Source organism: Neltuma alba, unplaced genomic scaffold, assembly GCF_004799145.2.
Source record: "Neltuma alba isolate B1F8T4 unplaced genomic scaffold, ASM479914v2 tig00006016_pilon, whole genome shotgun sequence".
Taxonomy (NCBI): domain Eukaryota; kingdom Viridiplantae; phylum Streptophyta; class Magnoliopsida; order Fabales; family Fabaceae; genus Neltuma; species Neltuma alba.
The window spans coordinates 1-16,443 of record NW_021634318.1 but is presented as its reverse complement, the minus strand read 5'-3'; the positions used below and the strand labels follow the sequence as shown (position 1 = coordinate 16,443).

Sequence of the window (16,443 nt, the reverse complement as noted above, 5' to 3'; positions counted from 1 at the left end):
TTTGAGTGTTTTTTCTTTTGGCTTCGGCTATTAGTGTGTGTATTGTTGCTTGTTTGGTTATTAATAAAATGGGCTCTCGTTTTTTGGTCAAAAAAAAAAAACACCTCTATTGTCACAAAGGGGTAACCTTGTTTTATTGAGTCCTCGAGTTCTGTTTTTTTTTTGGTAAATTGACCAAAGGGTTATCTGGTTGAAACATTTTATTCGTTTGGGGAAAGATGGCGGCGCACATGGCCAATAAAAGAACAGGTAAACGACGAAAGAGTTATTCATTCTGAGATCCAGCAAGCAGGATGAGCTGGTTTAAGAGGAGTCCAATGTTGACTTTATGTAATGCTTGATGGGTTATGAGTTGTAATTTTTCATTTCGAATCATTAAATTCAGAGTTGGAGATTAATACTTAGATTTATTTTTCCTTGAATAGTTTATCTAATTGTCGGATCTGCTCGTAATAGTGGTATTTTCCGAAACAGTGCATCTCAGTTATGAGTTAACATCATAATCATCAGGTCGAAGGAAGTTGTCGGTATGAAAAGTGAAAACGACCTGATTGATGCTTTGTAAAATCTAAAGAGTGAGGATATGGAGAGCATATTTACAAATAAATCCAACAAATCATGAAAGTTAAATTTACGTTGTTATGAGATACTGTCAGCTAATTAATGAGCAATTGGACTAAATTTTAATGGAGCCAAAACATATTTTACACCTCACTTGATATGGATCAGCTACGTTGAAGTGGGACAAGCCAGCTCCTAATTAATAATAATAATAATAATTAAAGTTGATCAAACCAGAGTACTGGAGGAATCTTGGACGTAAGAAATAAGATCGTATGTGGAATTGCGTGGAATCATAAAAGACTTTGAAAAAGAATTGGCATGTAACAAGGGCACTGTAACATTCTTACTATTTTTACAAAAAAAGAAAAGAAAAAAAAAGGCAGTGTGATACGGCAGAGATTCACTGCAATACGAGTGAAGCCTCACCCTCCCCATCCCTCTCGTCTCATCCATCGGTGGTTGCAAATTAGTTGACGCGTCTCCTTGTCGTTGACTTGGCCTCATTAATATGTCTCTACCAACTGGTTAGCAAGTAGCCAGGGATAAATAATATAAAATGAGAGTGGGTAGACTTTATAATAATTATATAAGAACATTAGCATCATTAGGGTTAAAAAAATTTTCTTGTTTTATTCTACCTCCGATCCTAATTATAAGAGTTAGTTGACTAATTTAAGAAAATTAATGAAAAAAGTTAAATTAGTTATTTGTGTGTTGTCTTTCCTAAAATATCCTTATTAATCAAGTGTATTAGTTAGAATTACTATTGTTAGAATGACTATCTTGAAAAAAAATACATAAATATTATAGACAAAATGGATTGGGGTCTTATATTTAAGATCAAAATAAAAATCAAACGAGATCCTATATTATGAATCGAAGCTAGTATAATTTATATAGAAAGTAAAAAACTCTTAACGTCTGGCGTTATTCTTGAGCTATTCAGGATAGTTCTCAAACTGTGAAACTGTGCGCAGGAATTCATGTTGTGTATTTTTGAGGCGTTAAGACTACTTCACGTACTAAGGGCACAAAATAAAGCCATCATCAGGTTTGCTCTGTATCGATTTTCTATCACAAGATACTTGCAGATTATAACTGTTCTTAACTGCCAAGAATTATTAATTAAAAATTTTCATGTAATATTGAAAAAATGGGTAAAAAGTGCCCAGTCAAAAATTTTATTTATGCATAGTTCTAAAGAATTTTATATCTTTTAGTCATTCTACTCAATACAATTTTTAAATAGAAACTTTTTACTGATTTTTTCAAAAGTAGTCCACACACTTTTAAAGAAAATGTCTCTCGACTTCTTGATAAAATATGATCATAATTTTATGTGTAACATATTTATAAGTGATAAGGTTTAAATTTTTTAAAAAGAAATTCTCCAAAATCTTGAACTCCCCAAGTGTTATTGTCTTCAATGTCATTGTATTGCTTTGGAGTAGGGTCACAATGTGGAATCTGGAATCACTCCGAAATTCGCTGTGCATGTGTAATCCTCCTTTCGTTGTGGGGTTTTCCAGCCCTCCCTTCCTTTCGGTTTCAGCTTTGAATTCTCCTTTTCAAAGCTGCAATTATATCCCCTCACGTTATCTCCTCTTTAATATTTTTCATCTTTGAGTTACCTTTTCAGCTCTCTTTTTTCCCCTTATTATTTAATAATGAGATTTACGAAATATTAAATATTGAGTAATCGAAAGAAATTCTAACTAGACGGCCCTTTTCTTCCTCCAAGAAAAAAATATCAGCACAAATTTTTTTAACAAAATTGAGTGAAGGGACAGAATTTTTATGAAACTCAGTGCAAATAATAACTATACAGTACAAAATATTTTAATTTCACACAGTGCGATGCTTTAAAGCGTTAACTAGAAACAAGTTTTGAAGTACAGATTTCGATGAAGAATTTAAAACCGAGAAAAGTTGCTTAGGACTAGAATTGGTAATACAAGTTGTATTTACGGGTCTAGCCTGTCAACTCATCAAAAATAGCCAGTTAGAACTGGTCAAAAACTAGTCTGCTAGTAAACGAGCTTTTTAACCTGTAGTGTCAGGCTCACAACCCGTCGTGGGTTAGCCCGCCGACCTAAAAGCTCACTCACATTTATTTTTTATTTAATTTTTTTAAATTTTTTTAATGATTATAATTATATTATTATCTATTATATCATATCTAAAAAATTTTTTAAAATTTTTATAAAATTTATTTGGTACTTTTAATCAAATATTTCAAGAGAAAACAAAAAATCTATTATTATTTTTAGATATCATATAAAAAAAATTAAAAAAAAAAGAAAAAAAAAGTGTTGACAAATTAAGGTTGACTGAGTTTTTTTAGTTTAACCCGTCATGAACCAACCAACAATCGCAAAATGACTTATATTACCAATCCTATTCAAAACCAGGACAATTGAAGCCTGGTTTGTTATCATATATAGATTAAGAGTGGAACAGTTTGTTTTGTTCAGACTTGAGAGAGGAGGCCAAATTGGGATATTAATCGAGATATTGGTGAAATGCCGAGATGGTCCCACGTATTTATGATCGCCGTTTCGCCTGCCCCAGCACTCAAAACAGAAAAAGGAAAAGTTGATATTTCAGGCATTTCAATATTAACAGATAAGATTCTGAACACAGTGCTTTCATGTTGTGTCCATCGTTAGTTGGCCAACAATAAAGGTGGTGTATATCTTTTTTCTTTTTCAAAAGGTCTATGATCTCTTTCTTATATTCCGAAAATAATTCTACATAATAATTTTTTTTAGAACAGGCATTGAAAAAAAATCAACAAACTTTGTTTGAGTATTTGAAGTGGTGAAATAAAGGATAAAAAAATGTAACAGTTTGCTTTTTTTTTTGTGGCTTTTGAAAAAAATTAAATTTTTTGTTTTGTTTTCAGACATAGTTTTTTTAATTGAAAAGAAAAACCGTCACGAGCTTTCTCCTTTTCTTTTCTTGCTTTATTTTTGGGGATGGGAAAACGGAGGGTACAAATATAGGCCTCCAACTCCAAGGTTAAGAAGGCGGAGGGACCCATTGGGTCATGCTGGTGCCTAGTAGTCGTCATAGTATGTCGGTGAGAAGCTTCACATTTTGGATAGATGCGGGGGCCAAGCCAGCCTTTAGACCAAAGGGGCCACTTTTGAGAAATTGATGTAAGACCTGTTTTAGCCACCTACAAAGGAAATTAACAGGGAGGCTTGAACCATAACAGGTTATATCCAGCATAAGAGGTTAGCTGTTTACGATGAATTAAGATTTGAATTATCTCTGATAAAAGATACTTGTTCCTACAGAAATAAAAACATGAAGGTTTGAAAATATACTCCTCCGGTGCTAAATGTAAAATCTTTATACATTTAGGACTGGAGGAATATATTTTCAAACCTCCATGACTTTATATCCGTTGGCAACAAAATACACACGCGCCGACACACGTGCTCGGTGCAGAAAAGTAATTACCGACTTCGAAAAATTCCAAAATATTCACTTGAGTGAGAAAAGAAGTGTCATTCTACACGAAATTTCCACTTAGTTATATCTGACCGAAAGGGAATTTTCTATGTTCACACAATTGTTTGGTGATTTTCAAATTTAACAGTCATTTTCTGTCATCTTCCTTCGAAGACATGGTCTTTTCCCTGTTCAAGTTTGTTTTCTTTTTGAAGACACTTAAATATAACGTAACTCTGAGCGGTAACTAAACTAGGACAAACAAATAACATATACAATATACAATAACTCTGAGGAGAGCCATAACAAAAAGGTCAAAACTAAAAAGGGTGGTAAAATGAGAGAGATCTACTACTACTGGATGTAAGATTGGCCAGTTATGTCTAAATCTCGATCACCAGTGGAAGGCGGAGAATGATGGTTGAGGGGAAGACGAGTGCGTTCCACAGAGCCATCTGCACTCTGTGTATCACTTGCCGGTGCCTTCTTCTCCAACTGTTCTTGATGACCTTCTTCTCTGTCATCTCTGCCGTACAGTCCTCCTCCATACGCTTCCACTGTTACTGCTTCCATTTTCGATATTTGAGGTCCTTCCCCAAGTTTCTTCTCTCCTTCCTTCCTAAATGCTTCTGTCCTCGACCCTTGTTCCATATTCACTTTCTTCTTCTACCTACCTCTGGTTTAATTTCTTCAACTAAAATGTTGGATCTTCTTGTAACGTAGATCGAAGCCACTTTCTGTATATATATACATGTATACATAGCAGCCCCTGCGTGTTTGTTTTGATCAGTGTCTCGTCAGTTTGCGTGGCTGCATATGATGAGGCCACGCCAGTATACCATGGAACACGTGTCGTTTTATGGAGTTGGATTGGTGTCGTTTATATATTGGACCCCATGTTCTTTCGATTGACCACCCCAGCCTCTATTCACTTATCCTGAATAGGGAACGGGTTAATCTTACGCATAATCAATGGAACTTGAAAGCACCTAATGATGACCGCCACGTCTCCGAGGACTGTCCAGATGTAGCGTCCCTATGAAGCATAATTGCCCAGAAAAGTGAAAAGGCATAGGTTTGCCCCAGCTGAAGATAATCACGGCACATGGCTTGTTAGACAAAACTGCCGGTTTTGGGTTCAATAATTATGCTTTTACTGTTTGGTCCATGAAAGTATTTGGAAATATCACAGGTTTGATGAAAATTCCCTGTTAAGAACGCTAGAATGCAGTAAAAGGAATGAACAGAACCACATTGTATTCCAATTTGTAGGCACGTCACCCTACATTTTTTTGTCATTTCCTTAGTATTGATTCATGAATCATTGACTTCAACCAAATAATGTCACTTACATGGAATGCTGGCAATTTTTATTGAGTATTTAGGCGTGTCCAACGATGCAGTTCTCGTTTATTAATTTGATAATATCTCCTGTTTTCATACAAGCTGCACCCTTTCATTGTTCGTCATCATTGACTCTGCATTTCCTGTGTTTGAATAAAGTAATGACATATGGGCCTAGGAGTTGCCAGAGATACAGTTCTTCTATTTCGGGTCAAATACTGTATAAATTGCTTCGAAGCGTTGCATACTTCTTATGAAAAACCTGGGTCGGAAAAAAAAATGAAAGTATGAAATTATTTCTGCAATGAAGGCCGCTCTTCAACAGTAGAGGGCGTTTCTGGTCCACTTGGTTATGTTTTGGGCCTATCGGCATAAACCTGAGGGTTCCGTGTTTTCCAGTACCAGCTAGAAAAGAAGAAAATAAGATAAGGCAACCGAAGACAACTTGAATTTAATGTTTGTAGTCCGGATTCAGAGTTATAACGTGAAAAAGGCAACGTTCTTCAGTAATTTAATTTGAAGTTGCTTGATGATTACGCATGGGATGGCAAATTTTGTGACTCATTAAGAGTATATGAGAAATGATGATTTCAGGGGTGTTTGGATAGAAACCAAATCATGATTTTAAAAATATTTTTACAGTATACAAAGTAAATATGTAGACGAGTTTATCTCATTTTACTGAAAAGTACTTTTAAGAAGAACTTTTAGGTGCTTTCAAACACCCCCTTCATGCCGTCCATGCCGTCCGAGTTCTCTAATAAACATGCATTCTGACTTCCTTTTTGCCCAACGAAACTGACTCCTATAAAACTTTTTTGCGTGGTAAACTGTTGCTTGCACCGAAAAAGGAAACAACTATCGTTTATAATCCTATTAAGCCAGACAACTCAGAGAAATGAACCTACAAGGAATACATTTTGACATTAAACTTCTGTGAAAAGGCATGTTTTTCTTGCTCATCCATTCCACTTCCCCGCTAAATGTCCCAGAATTAACATTCTGTAAACTTTCCAGGAGTATAAAAAAAGGAGGCGCCACCGAAATCTAATTACAAGAGCTAATGTAATGTTTCCCAACCTTTTTACCTTTCTTTCGTTCAACTATGGTGGAAAATTGAATTGACTCTTAGTGTGTACAAGTATCTGCTAACCTTATGGTCATGGAACAAACATGGCTAAGTTTAGGTATATACATATTTATGCAACATATAATTCAGCTTTTCCGTCAATGAACAGACTCATGAACTCTTCACCATCCACAGTTTCTTTCTCGATGAGAAGCTGAGCAAGCTTGTGAAGGATGTCACTGTGTGTTGTGATGATTTGCTTTGCCCTTGCATAGGCTCTCTCCACCAGCTCCCTCACCTCTGCGTCCACAATATCTGCAGTAGCCATTGAGTAATCTTTCTGGGTTGACATCTGCATGCAAAAGGCGGGTATGCCCTCAGAAATTAGTGCCCAAGTTGAAATTAGATGATAAGTTAGATGGACGATGACCGTGTGTGATCAACTTTAAAATTAGAATAACACCTGTTGGCCCAAAAATGGGTTTCCGCCAGGTCCTCCAATGGCAACTTGACCTATCTTTTTGCTGAACCCGAACCTCTCAACCATCTGTCTCGCAACCCTCGAAACTTGCATGAAGTCGTTTGATGCTCCGGTTGTAACATTCTCCTCTCCAAATATTACCTCTTCAGCAACCCTGCATTGGCACAACAAAAGCAATGTCCAGCAAAAATATTCGAACTTCCGATGGAAGCAACACACTATAATATTAACACAAAGATCCATCAGTGATGAATGCATAGTCCACTGACCTTCCACCCAGAGCAACTGCCATTTGATTTTCCAAGTAGCTTCTACTGTACAGTCCAGACTCAAGCCTCTCTTCGCTGGGAGCAAAAAATGTGAGCCCACCAGCTTGGCCACGAGGAATAATAGATATTTTGGCCACAGGGTCATATTCAGGCATCAAAGCACCAACTAGGGCGTGGCCAGCCTCTGAAAATAAAAGCACAAACTAATGGTTAAGGAATTGAGAATGAGCAACTAGGAAGCTCAAGCATACTGAACACCTATATATATACCATGGTAAGCTACTAGTTTTTTCTTCTCATCTGAGACAACAGCATTTTTCTTCTCTGGTCCAGCAATGATCCTTTCAAGTGCGTCAGATATCTCATCTTTGCTTATTTCCTTGAGGTCTCGCCGAGCAGCAAGAATAGCTGCTTCATTCATTAAATTCTGTAGATCAGCCCCTGTGAATCCTGGGGTTCTTCTGGCAATTTTTTCAAAGTCAACATCCTTTGCAAGAGCTTTTCCTCTAGAATGCACCTAACAAAGAGAGAGAAGGGCGATTAATTTAGGTACAGCAATTAGAGTTGCATACTCTTTAGACCCCTCCAACCAAACGTGGATTTTAAACAAGGCCTGCATATCACATTCACGCTCAAACTTACGGATTTGGATTCTCTCCACTACCCTTCCCATTCTCTTCCCCTCCACTACCCTCCATTTCTCTTCACAACCATTAGATCAAAATTCCAATGGTTCAGATTTAACATCTTATAAAAATAATGTTATTAAAAAAATAAATAAATTTAAACTGTTAAAATCTGATCTGAATAGTTCACAACTGTAATTAAAAAAATTAAAAAAAATTTGCTCTATAATAATAGTCTATAGCTATGAACTATTAAGATTAGATTTTAATAGTTTAAATTTATTTATCTATTTTTTATAATAATATTTATTTTTATAAAATGTTATAAAATATTAAATCTGACCATTGGAGTTTTGATCCAATGACTGTAAAGGGAAAAGGAGGGTAATGGAGGGGAAGAGGATGAGAAGGGTAGTGAAGAGAATCCAAGTCCCAAACTTAAGGACTGCACCACTGTGCTCCAAAACTTGCAAGGTATGAAGTACATTGATACACAACATAAAGATAGTCATGTCGTTTGAACTCCATCACCCTACTAGATACTATGGATGGAAATCAAAACTAGCACTTAATTCATGACATATTATCGAAGATTCCAACATTGCAACAAAAGCATTGGGCTGCAAAAGGCATTAAAGGAGGGACAGAATTTATTCTAACTAAACATGTATAGTTGTTAGTATGATATACGGTTAGATAATTTATGTGTTCAGTTCGGTTTAGTTACTTCTAGTGACTTCGAGCTCTACTTTTACCTATTAGACTAACTGAATCAATAATCCTCAAGCTTCCTGTTTAGCATATTTTATTAAAAAGGAGCTCACCTGAAGGATTTTAACTCTACCCGCAACGTCGGGTCTGTCCACAGTCACTTGCCTATCAAACCTTCCAGGCCTTAGCAATGCTGAATCAAGAACGTCTGGTCTGTTTGTTGCAGCCAAAACTATGACACCTGAATTACCAGAAAATCCATCCATTTCTGTCAATAACTGATTAATTGTTTGCTCCCTCTCATCATTCCCACCTCCCAGACCAGCCCCTCTCTGCCTCCCCACAGCATCAATTTCATCAATAAATACAATGCATGGTGCCTTGGACTTCGCCTTCTCAAACAAATCTCGCACTCTAGATGCACCAACTCCGACAAACAATTCGACAAATTCTGAAGCTGCACAAGAAAAGAATGGCACCCCAGCCTCGCCGGCGACTGCTCTAGCCAAAAGGGTTTTTCCAGTCCCGGGTGGTCCAACTAGAAGGCATCCTTTGGGAATCTTAGCTCCGAGGGCAGTGTACTTATCAGGGTTTTTCAGAAAATCAACAACCTCCTGCAACTCCAATTTTGCTTGGTCAGCTCCGGCAACATCAGCGAAGGTCACACCGGTTTCTGGAACTTCCTGGAATTTGGACTTTGATCGCCCAAAATCCATGGGTCCACCGAGACCACCAGGACCACCAGGTCCTCCTTGTGCTCGGCGAAAGAGTAAGAACAGCCCAGCAAATGCAAGGAATGGGAACAACAAATTGCCAATGAAATTAAACAGCCCATTACCCGAATCACCTTCGGAGACAGAAATATCGACACCATTCATGGCTAGAATATCGATGAGGTCCGGGTCATTGGGTACGATGACGGTGGCGCGGCGGCCATCGACGGCGGTGAGTTGAAGGGCAGAACCATCTTTGCTGAACCTGACTCTCTCGACCTTGCCCTTCTTGACGGCACTCAAGAACTCGCTGTAACGCCATTGGCTACCTTCCGGGAGATCTGAAGAGGCTTGAGATTGAGGTTTGGGGGCCGTAAGAAGAAGATTTTGAGCAAAAGGGGAGGAATTGGAAGAGTTTGGTTTGGTGGGTTGTGCCTCAATTACAGGAGGTGCCGGAGGAGGGTTGAGATTGTCGGCGTCAGCAGCTAGAGCTTGAGGGGTAACAGAGGAGAAGATTAGAGCAGCTAAAGAAGCTTGGGAAGGTAAGGATTTCAAATTCAAATGTTTAGAATCACGCTTCCTGCTAAAACTGTTTTGGGAGTTCAAAATCCTTCTCTTGAAGAAAAGCGGAAGAGGAACAGATGATTTGCTTGTTTTTGGGGTGGGGGGCGATAATAGGACCTGGCTCCCAAGAAAGGGAGAAGAAAGGAGAGAATTGGTGGTAAAAGCCATGATTATGGCTCGCTCCTTCTCTCCACACTATGTGCTGAGTTCGAGCTCTCAAAATAATATCCTTCTATCTGGAAACAGAGTCGGGGGTCTGCGCCACAAAACGATGGTGACTAAAACAGATATATAATAACCCAAGAAATCCTAAGGCCGAGGATAAAAGCCCCGCATGGCTTCCGTCTAGGCGTCTACTGGTAACTTGAGAGAACAAGTATGTACCTTCGGAGCGTCTAATGAGAAATACAAGATTGTCTTTGATTCAAGCTTGGATGAAGCCGTGCCATGAATTTGGGCGGTGTTTTATATCTTCTACGTGGCATAGATTGGATCCATTTATTTTACGCTGCTTCCAAATATTCCACAATTATTTTCATTTTAAGCCTCCCTTACCCGGGCCGGGTATACACAAAATGTTTTTTGCCCAATGCTAAAGTGGGCAAAGAAATTTGAGCTGTCGTTCGGCCCAAAATAAGTTCCATTGCATAATCAAGAACCAAGAATATTGTGTTGTTCCCCAAAAGAGGTGTTATTGTGAATTCAAGCCGATTTGATGGTGGGGCTTGGGACCGAATTTGAGCGTTACTTATGGATAAGTGTACCAGTTGGCTTCCGTTTTCCCCATTTCAACATTACCTCTGGGACGATGCCATTAACATTAGCATCATTTAATTTAAGGATTTGGCAATGTTCCATTTCTATCGACGTCTCGTAGGAAGGACATCCAAGGCTAACCTTCATTTGCAGTCGAAGTACTTTCTCTAACCCTAAAGTTAGGAAATTGTTGAGGAATTTGTTTTGCAATTAAATGCAAAACTCCAATTTAGTAATCTCCTAAATTTATAATTTTCTTTTCAAATTATTCCTATTGATAATATATATCAGAAAGAATTTTTTATCACGATGTAATTTTTAATACAAATAATTAAAAGATATTATTAAAAAATTAACACATATTTTACAAATAACTGACAGATAATTAATTTAAATTTCTATATTTAACAGTATAAAAAGTATTTAATATCAGGACAGTGTTTCCCCTGATGCTATTTCCACTATCAAATGTTACGGGTAGAAAACTAAAATCGATAAATAAGATTTTTCTGCACACTAATTTCAGACGTACAGAGTTTGAGGGTAATGGGTGCATCTGGCGCAAACAGCGCGGAGAAGTAAAGTGATCCGCTGTCAGCGACTACCCAGGATTCTTAAGATGTTTTCAATTCGTTCCCTAAGACAACCGTCAACGCCAAACAGCAGATAAGAAACACCACACACACTTCTCCCATGTCACGAGTCAACTTGATAAGCTTGGTTTAAGGTAAAATCTCAAATTATATGCTTTACTCAGCTTGCTAGATGCGACACAATCCAATAGAGAAAGAGATGGGGGGAAAAGAAATGGGTATATAGAATAAGCAAAAGATCAATACTTGTTACCATTTTACATGGACAACGGAAGAAGCATCCTCCGTTTCTTTTTCCTTGCCAATCTTACTTGCTTTGTAATTTTCATGCATAAAAGCAACAAAACTGTGATGCTGACTAATATAAAAGCTAGCCGGACGTTCCTAAAGTACAAAGAGACTGCCGAAAAGACCAGGAATGCTAAAATGACAAGTTCCCATATTACAAAGACCACAACATCCACCCTGCATCAAGAGAGAGAGAGAACAAAAGGCATCAATATCATCATATAAATGTTATCCTAAATACATTCACACAAGTACAGCAATTCTTCGCGTTAAGACAATCACAAGGGATTCTAAGCTGATGAGATTATTTTTGGCCAATAAATTAATGAGGATGTTGATTTTCATACTATAACACTGATCTCAATAATCACACTGATCTCAATAATCGTCCATCCAGTCAGACTGAGTCAATCAGATTTGAAACTGAAATTGCCTGAGGTAATTAAATGGTGGTTTAAGGCCTATTAAACATCATTATCCCATTATGGCTATTCGTATGCCAAAAGATCAATTGTGAAATCAATTGGCTTTTCTAGAGAGAAAGAACAAATATGTTGCTAGTAAATGTGGTCTTTGATAACAATATGACTAATATTTCACAAATAACTGGATTCGAATCTTCCTCTATAAATGCTATTTGAACCATGAGGCTTACCTTAACCTTGGCAAGCCACTAGGACCTAACTCACCTTAACTTCTAGTATTAAAATGAAAAGGATGAGGAGGAGCACCAGAAGAAGAGGAGGAAAGCAGGTTGAGGGGCGAAACCAAAACTACTAAGCGAATAAACATTATTTTGCCCCCACCCCAAATTTACCTAAACGAGAAACATGCTTTCCTATACTTCAAATCTGCAGCACCATTCAGGCCAAACAAACTTGTGCGGATTACTATATGTGAACCTATAGGCTTAACAAAACTAATAAAATCATCGAATAGATGCCCTTCCAATCTAAGCATAGTAACTTGCTATTATGAAGAATTGAATCTAACAAATATTGTTAAGTGCCTTGAACAAGCACAATCTTCTTCACAGCAACACAACGTCCGATATATAAAGGGATAAAATTTCAAAAGGAATGAACAATAGATCGCAAATTTTTTATTGTCGACAAGCGGTTTCGTTGGCCCAAAAAAAAATCGTAAAAAGATGTTTTGACAGATTAATCAAGTGATCTATCCTGATTTAACAAACGCATCATATCTTGGCGAGAAATTCATTCCCCGAGACTACAAATATTTCCTTCGCATTCTATATATTACCCCGAACATTTTCATATCGATAATTTGAACTTATTCATAAACCTGGCCAAAATCAATCAACCAGCCCGTCAAATTATTGCCATGCCGTTTACCTCGTCATATCAATGTCAGCCTCTAGCTAAATTACAATGACAAAATGAAACACAAAAAATGTGAAACAAACATTGAAGCAAGCTAAATCGACGAGTAAAGGCCCCGGGCAGTCTGGACGAATCTTGATTTGAAAAGAAAATGGCAAATTCAACAACATTTTCAATCAAATAGCGTACACATGCAATTCACAGCGGATGACCAACGAGGAGAGGACCAGGCAATATGCAATGATTCCCAATTTCCGATAAACAGGTAATAAACGGGATAAATAAGGGGGGGAAAACCCAAAAAAAAACACGATTTTCGAAAGAAAAAAAATAAAATTCAATGTTTGGCATACCTAGAAGTCGAGAAATTTGAAGCAGTGGAGGAGAAGAAGGAGACAGAGGCCCAGTCGTGCTTGGATCGAATCTGATATTCTCTAAGCTGTTCAGCGAGATTCGATCGAGTTATCATGGTAGCCTCCCGCCCTCTCCTTTCCCAATCTGTGAAATCCGAGAGTCTCTTTTTTATTGCCGTGCAATGAAAATGTTGACGAAGAAGACCTACTGCAGAGGCATGAAGGCGAATATTGGAAATTCGATGAGGGGAGGACTCGAGCAGAGCAGCATCCGATTCATTTTCGTTAGTTTTCTTTCCTCCTCTCCGAATTTATTCTTTTTCCCGCGTTCGGGTTATTATTCTCAGCCCGTTCATTTCATTCTAAGGCACCCTCGCGGCCCATTTAGATTCGGCCCGTAGCCCAACTATGAAAGACCAGCTCAAAGCTATTGGATTGTCTCCTGTTTAGTCTGAGTGGTGATTTGGGCCCCCTTAATTAGAAGCCTATTACTTCATTTTTGTTTTTTTATAAAAAGATCAATTATATTAAAATAACAAAAATATGCACCCAAAGCCCATGTCGTATTTTTGGCCCAAAAAAAAAGTGCACGTCGTATTATCTGAAGAGTGGGAAGCCAATAAGACATCAGTTAGATATGAGAAATAACTGGAAGAAGATCTGAGCAGAGAATGAACAACATTTTGTAAGGCGTCTACCCTATTTGATATTCAACAACGTCAAATCGAATTTAAGCCTTTTAGTTCCCTAACATCTTTCGTGTTACATGTGACCCAACAAGAGGCTCTTATAAGTCATGCTATGAGCATGACATAAAAAAAGTAAAATAGACATTGCCGACATGTATTAATCCTGATGAAAGAAGTTGTGATTAGTTAAATACAAGGTTTTAATTTGCTCAAAAAAATATACAAGGTTTTAAATTTGAGTTCATGTAGATACATGATATTTCCTTAAATTTCATGTACTTTTTCGGTTTCTTAATATAAGACTTAATTATTGAGTTAATTTTGGTCTTAAATATAATACTTATTTTTCATAATTATCAATTTTTCTTAAATTATTCCTATGGATACTTCTTCAACCACAATCAAGTAAAGAGGAAGAGATGTTATTAAGGAAGGTGATTATGGTGTTTTAGAAAAAGTATGTCATATTTCTTATAATTAATTAATTTATCTAACTTCTTTGATTTAATCAGACTAGTTAAATAGGTCTTATATTAAAAACCAGATGAGTATTTAATATTGTATACTTTTTCAGTTACCGGATGAATAGTTATAAATGCGTGCGTGCATAGGGAGGGAGAGAGAGAGAGAGATAGAAGGGACGTTTCTGATTTGGCCATTTGGGTTTCTCAAGCAACGGAAACAGGGAAATAGAATGCCAGCATACTTTATTGTTAGAATAAATCGTAAAAAAAATCCTAAAAATTAAAAAATCACACACAAAGATTTATCATCACAACTTGTTATTTGCTCATTAATTATTTTCTTATGTTATAACATTATTTGCAATTTTTCTGCTTTTAAAATCTTTTTTTTTTGTTGCGATTTTTACTTATTATTATCTATTTTTCCCCAACTATTATTATCTATTTAATCGATGACTATATCTATTAATTTAAGTGCATTTACATTAACATACTAATATCTGTAAAACTAACAATGAAATGAAGTAGTATGGATGTAGTTAAAAAACAATCAAATCAACACCTAACAAAGTATTTTTTTTTAATTTTAGAATTTATACGAAATAATATGATACGTTGTCATAAGCCCATATGGAACCATGGGGTTAAAAATTTTCTATTTTATATATACTGAATAAAAAATTTCAGATGTACTACCAGGAGTTGGGTTTAATAGAAGAAGCTAATCCTTTATAATATTAGTGAATCAAGATTTAAATCCTATTGAGAGAGGTATTTATATTTAATGTTTATTAGTATTTTAAATAGGATTGTTTCAAATAAAAATTTAATCAAAAAAAATTCAGATGTATTTATGTGTTTTTTTTACCTATACGAATAACCTTCACCAGAACGCTTCAAATTCCATGATCTTGTTCAGAGTAATAATGCACTCATGCCATGGGAAAAGGCCAACCGAGGCCCACCGTCACCAACATAACTCTCGAAAACTCCTCGTCTCTCAGCCTTCCGCGCTCTGCCACGTGTCTTCAGGTACCACCGACCTTTCGAAATTTAATCCTATTAGACTATCGAGGCCAACTTATTCAGGTCCCACTGTACCCGACCCATCAACGTGTCAGATCCTCATGGGCTCTGCTACAGGAATGTGTCTCCATCATCTTTCTTTAGCGCACTCGATCACTAGCTTACGTGATTGGTACACCTGCTTCCAACAGCAGGGAACTCGTCGCCTGTTCAGAGCCGATATTTGCGGTGTCCATCAATGACAGCGACTCCAAGTGGAAGCACGGAACGTGAGATCAATATTAGTTTAACAGTTTAAAGTGATGGGATCACATCCCTGGTTTTTTTTTTTTTGATAATAACATCCCTGCTTTAATTTCCCCTTATCTTAATCGACACGTCGGTTACACCAAATATTTTTTTGAATCTGAGCAGCGTCGTATCCGCGTTTTGCGAACTATAAATCTCCCTCTTGGACCCCCAGTTCATCATCAGTTGCATAGAGAGAGCGAACTTGGAGTACCGCTAAGTGCAAGGCAAGCTACTTCCTGAGAGTATCTTTCAAACATGGCGGAGGAGAATCAGCAGAAGACGACTGAGGTGGAGACCCAGGACCGTGGGCTTTTTGATTTTTCTGGGAAGAAAAAGGAAGAGAAGTCTGATCAGAAGCCCGGTTTGTTGGAGAAGCTTCATCGATCCAACTCATCTAGCTCCGTAAGTATATATGTTGATCTTCTTTATGATTCGCGTTAAGTTGAGTAGTGAGAGCACTCTTAACTAACTCAGCTGATTATATATATGTGTGTGTGTATAGTCGTCGAGCGAAGAGGAAGAAGTAGGAGAAGATGGCGTGAAGAGGAAGAAGAAGAAGGAGAAGAAGAAAGCAGGGAAACGGCAGCTGAGGGGGAGGAGAAGAAGGGGCTGATGGACAAGATCAAGGAGAAGCTGCCAGGTCAGCATGCGGAGAAGACACAGGAGGAGGTCCCTCCTCCTCCTCCTCCTACTTCTTCTCAACCACCGACCGGCGAGGAGGGGGAAAAAAGGGTTTCTTGGAGAAGATCAAAGAAAAACTTCCTGGTCATCACTAAGACAGACGAAAACAAAGAAGAAGGAGGGCGCTGCTTGTTGTGATTGAGGCCTCTTTCATCTTCT

General features: G+C 37.4%; 2 protein-coding genes and 1 pseudogene across 2 annotated transcripts; 1 reads left to right on the top strand and 2 right to left on the bottom strand.

The window, feature by feature from the left end:
* Positions 1-6,272: 6,272 nt before the first annotated feature.
* Positions 6,273-10,135, bottom strand: LOC114749310 (ATP-dependent zinc metalloprotease FTSH, chloroplastic). Its single transcript, XM_028937805.1, has 5 exons — positions 8,637-10,135; positions 7,457-7,703; positions 7,187-7,370; positions 6,900-7,071; positions 6,273-6,788 (listed from the first exon to the last, which is right to left on the bottom strand). The coding sequence occupies exons 1-5, from the start codon at positions 9,966-9,968 to the stop codon at positions 6,567-6,569; spliced, it is 2,157 nt and encodes a 718-aa protein (XP_028793638.1). The 5' UTR covers positions 9,969-10,135; the 3' UTR covers positions 6,273-6,566.
* A 1,138-nt stretch (positions 10,136-11,273) lies between these two features.
* Positions 11,274-13,408, bottom strand: LOC114749314 (uncharacterized). Its single transcript, XM_028937807.1, has 2 exons — positions 13,134-13,408; positions 11,274-11,614 (listed from the first exon to the last, which is right to left on the bottom strand). The coding sequence occupies exons 1-2, from the start codon at positions 13,247-13,249 to the stop codon at positions 11,407-11,409; spliced, it is 324 nt and encodes a 107-aa protein (XP_028793640.1). The 5' UTR covers positions 13,250-13,408; the 3' UTR covers positions 11,274-11,406.
* Positions 13,409-15,767: 2,359 nt separating this feature from the next.
* Positions 15,768-16,437, top strand: LOC114749315 (phosphoprotein ECPP44-like; annotated as a pseudogene).
* The last annotated feature ends 6 nt before the right edge of the window (positions 16,438-16,443 follow it).

Excerpts from the sequence above, each read along its gene's own strand:
- LOC114749310 (XM_028937805.1), bottom strand. The coding sequence starts at position 9,968 with ATGGCTTTTACCACCAATTCTCTCCTTTCTTCTCCCTTTCTTGGGAGC. Across the intron at positions 7,072-7,186 it reads GCAGTTGCTCTGGGTGGAAG|GGTTGCTGAAGAGGTAATAT; the intron begins GTCAGTGGACTA and ends GTGCCAATGCAG. Across the intron at positions 6,789-6,899 it reads ACCCATTTTTGGGCCAACAG|ATGTCAACCCAGAAAGATTA; the intron begins GTGTTATTCTAA and ends TTTTGCATGCAG.
- LOC114749314 (XM_028937807.1), bottom strand. The coding sequence starts at position 13,249 with ATGATAACTCGATCGAATCTCGCTGAACAGCTTAGAGAATATCAGATT. Across the intron at positions 11,615-13,133 it reads TCAAATTTCTCGACTTCTAG|GGTGGATGTTGTGGTCTTTG; the intron begins GTATGCCAAACA and ends CTCTTGATGCAG.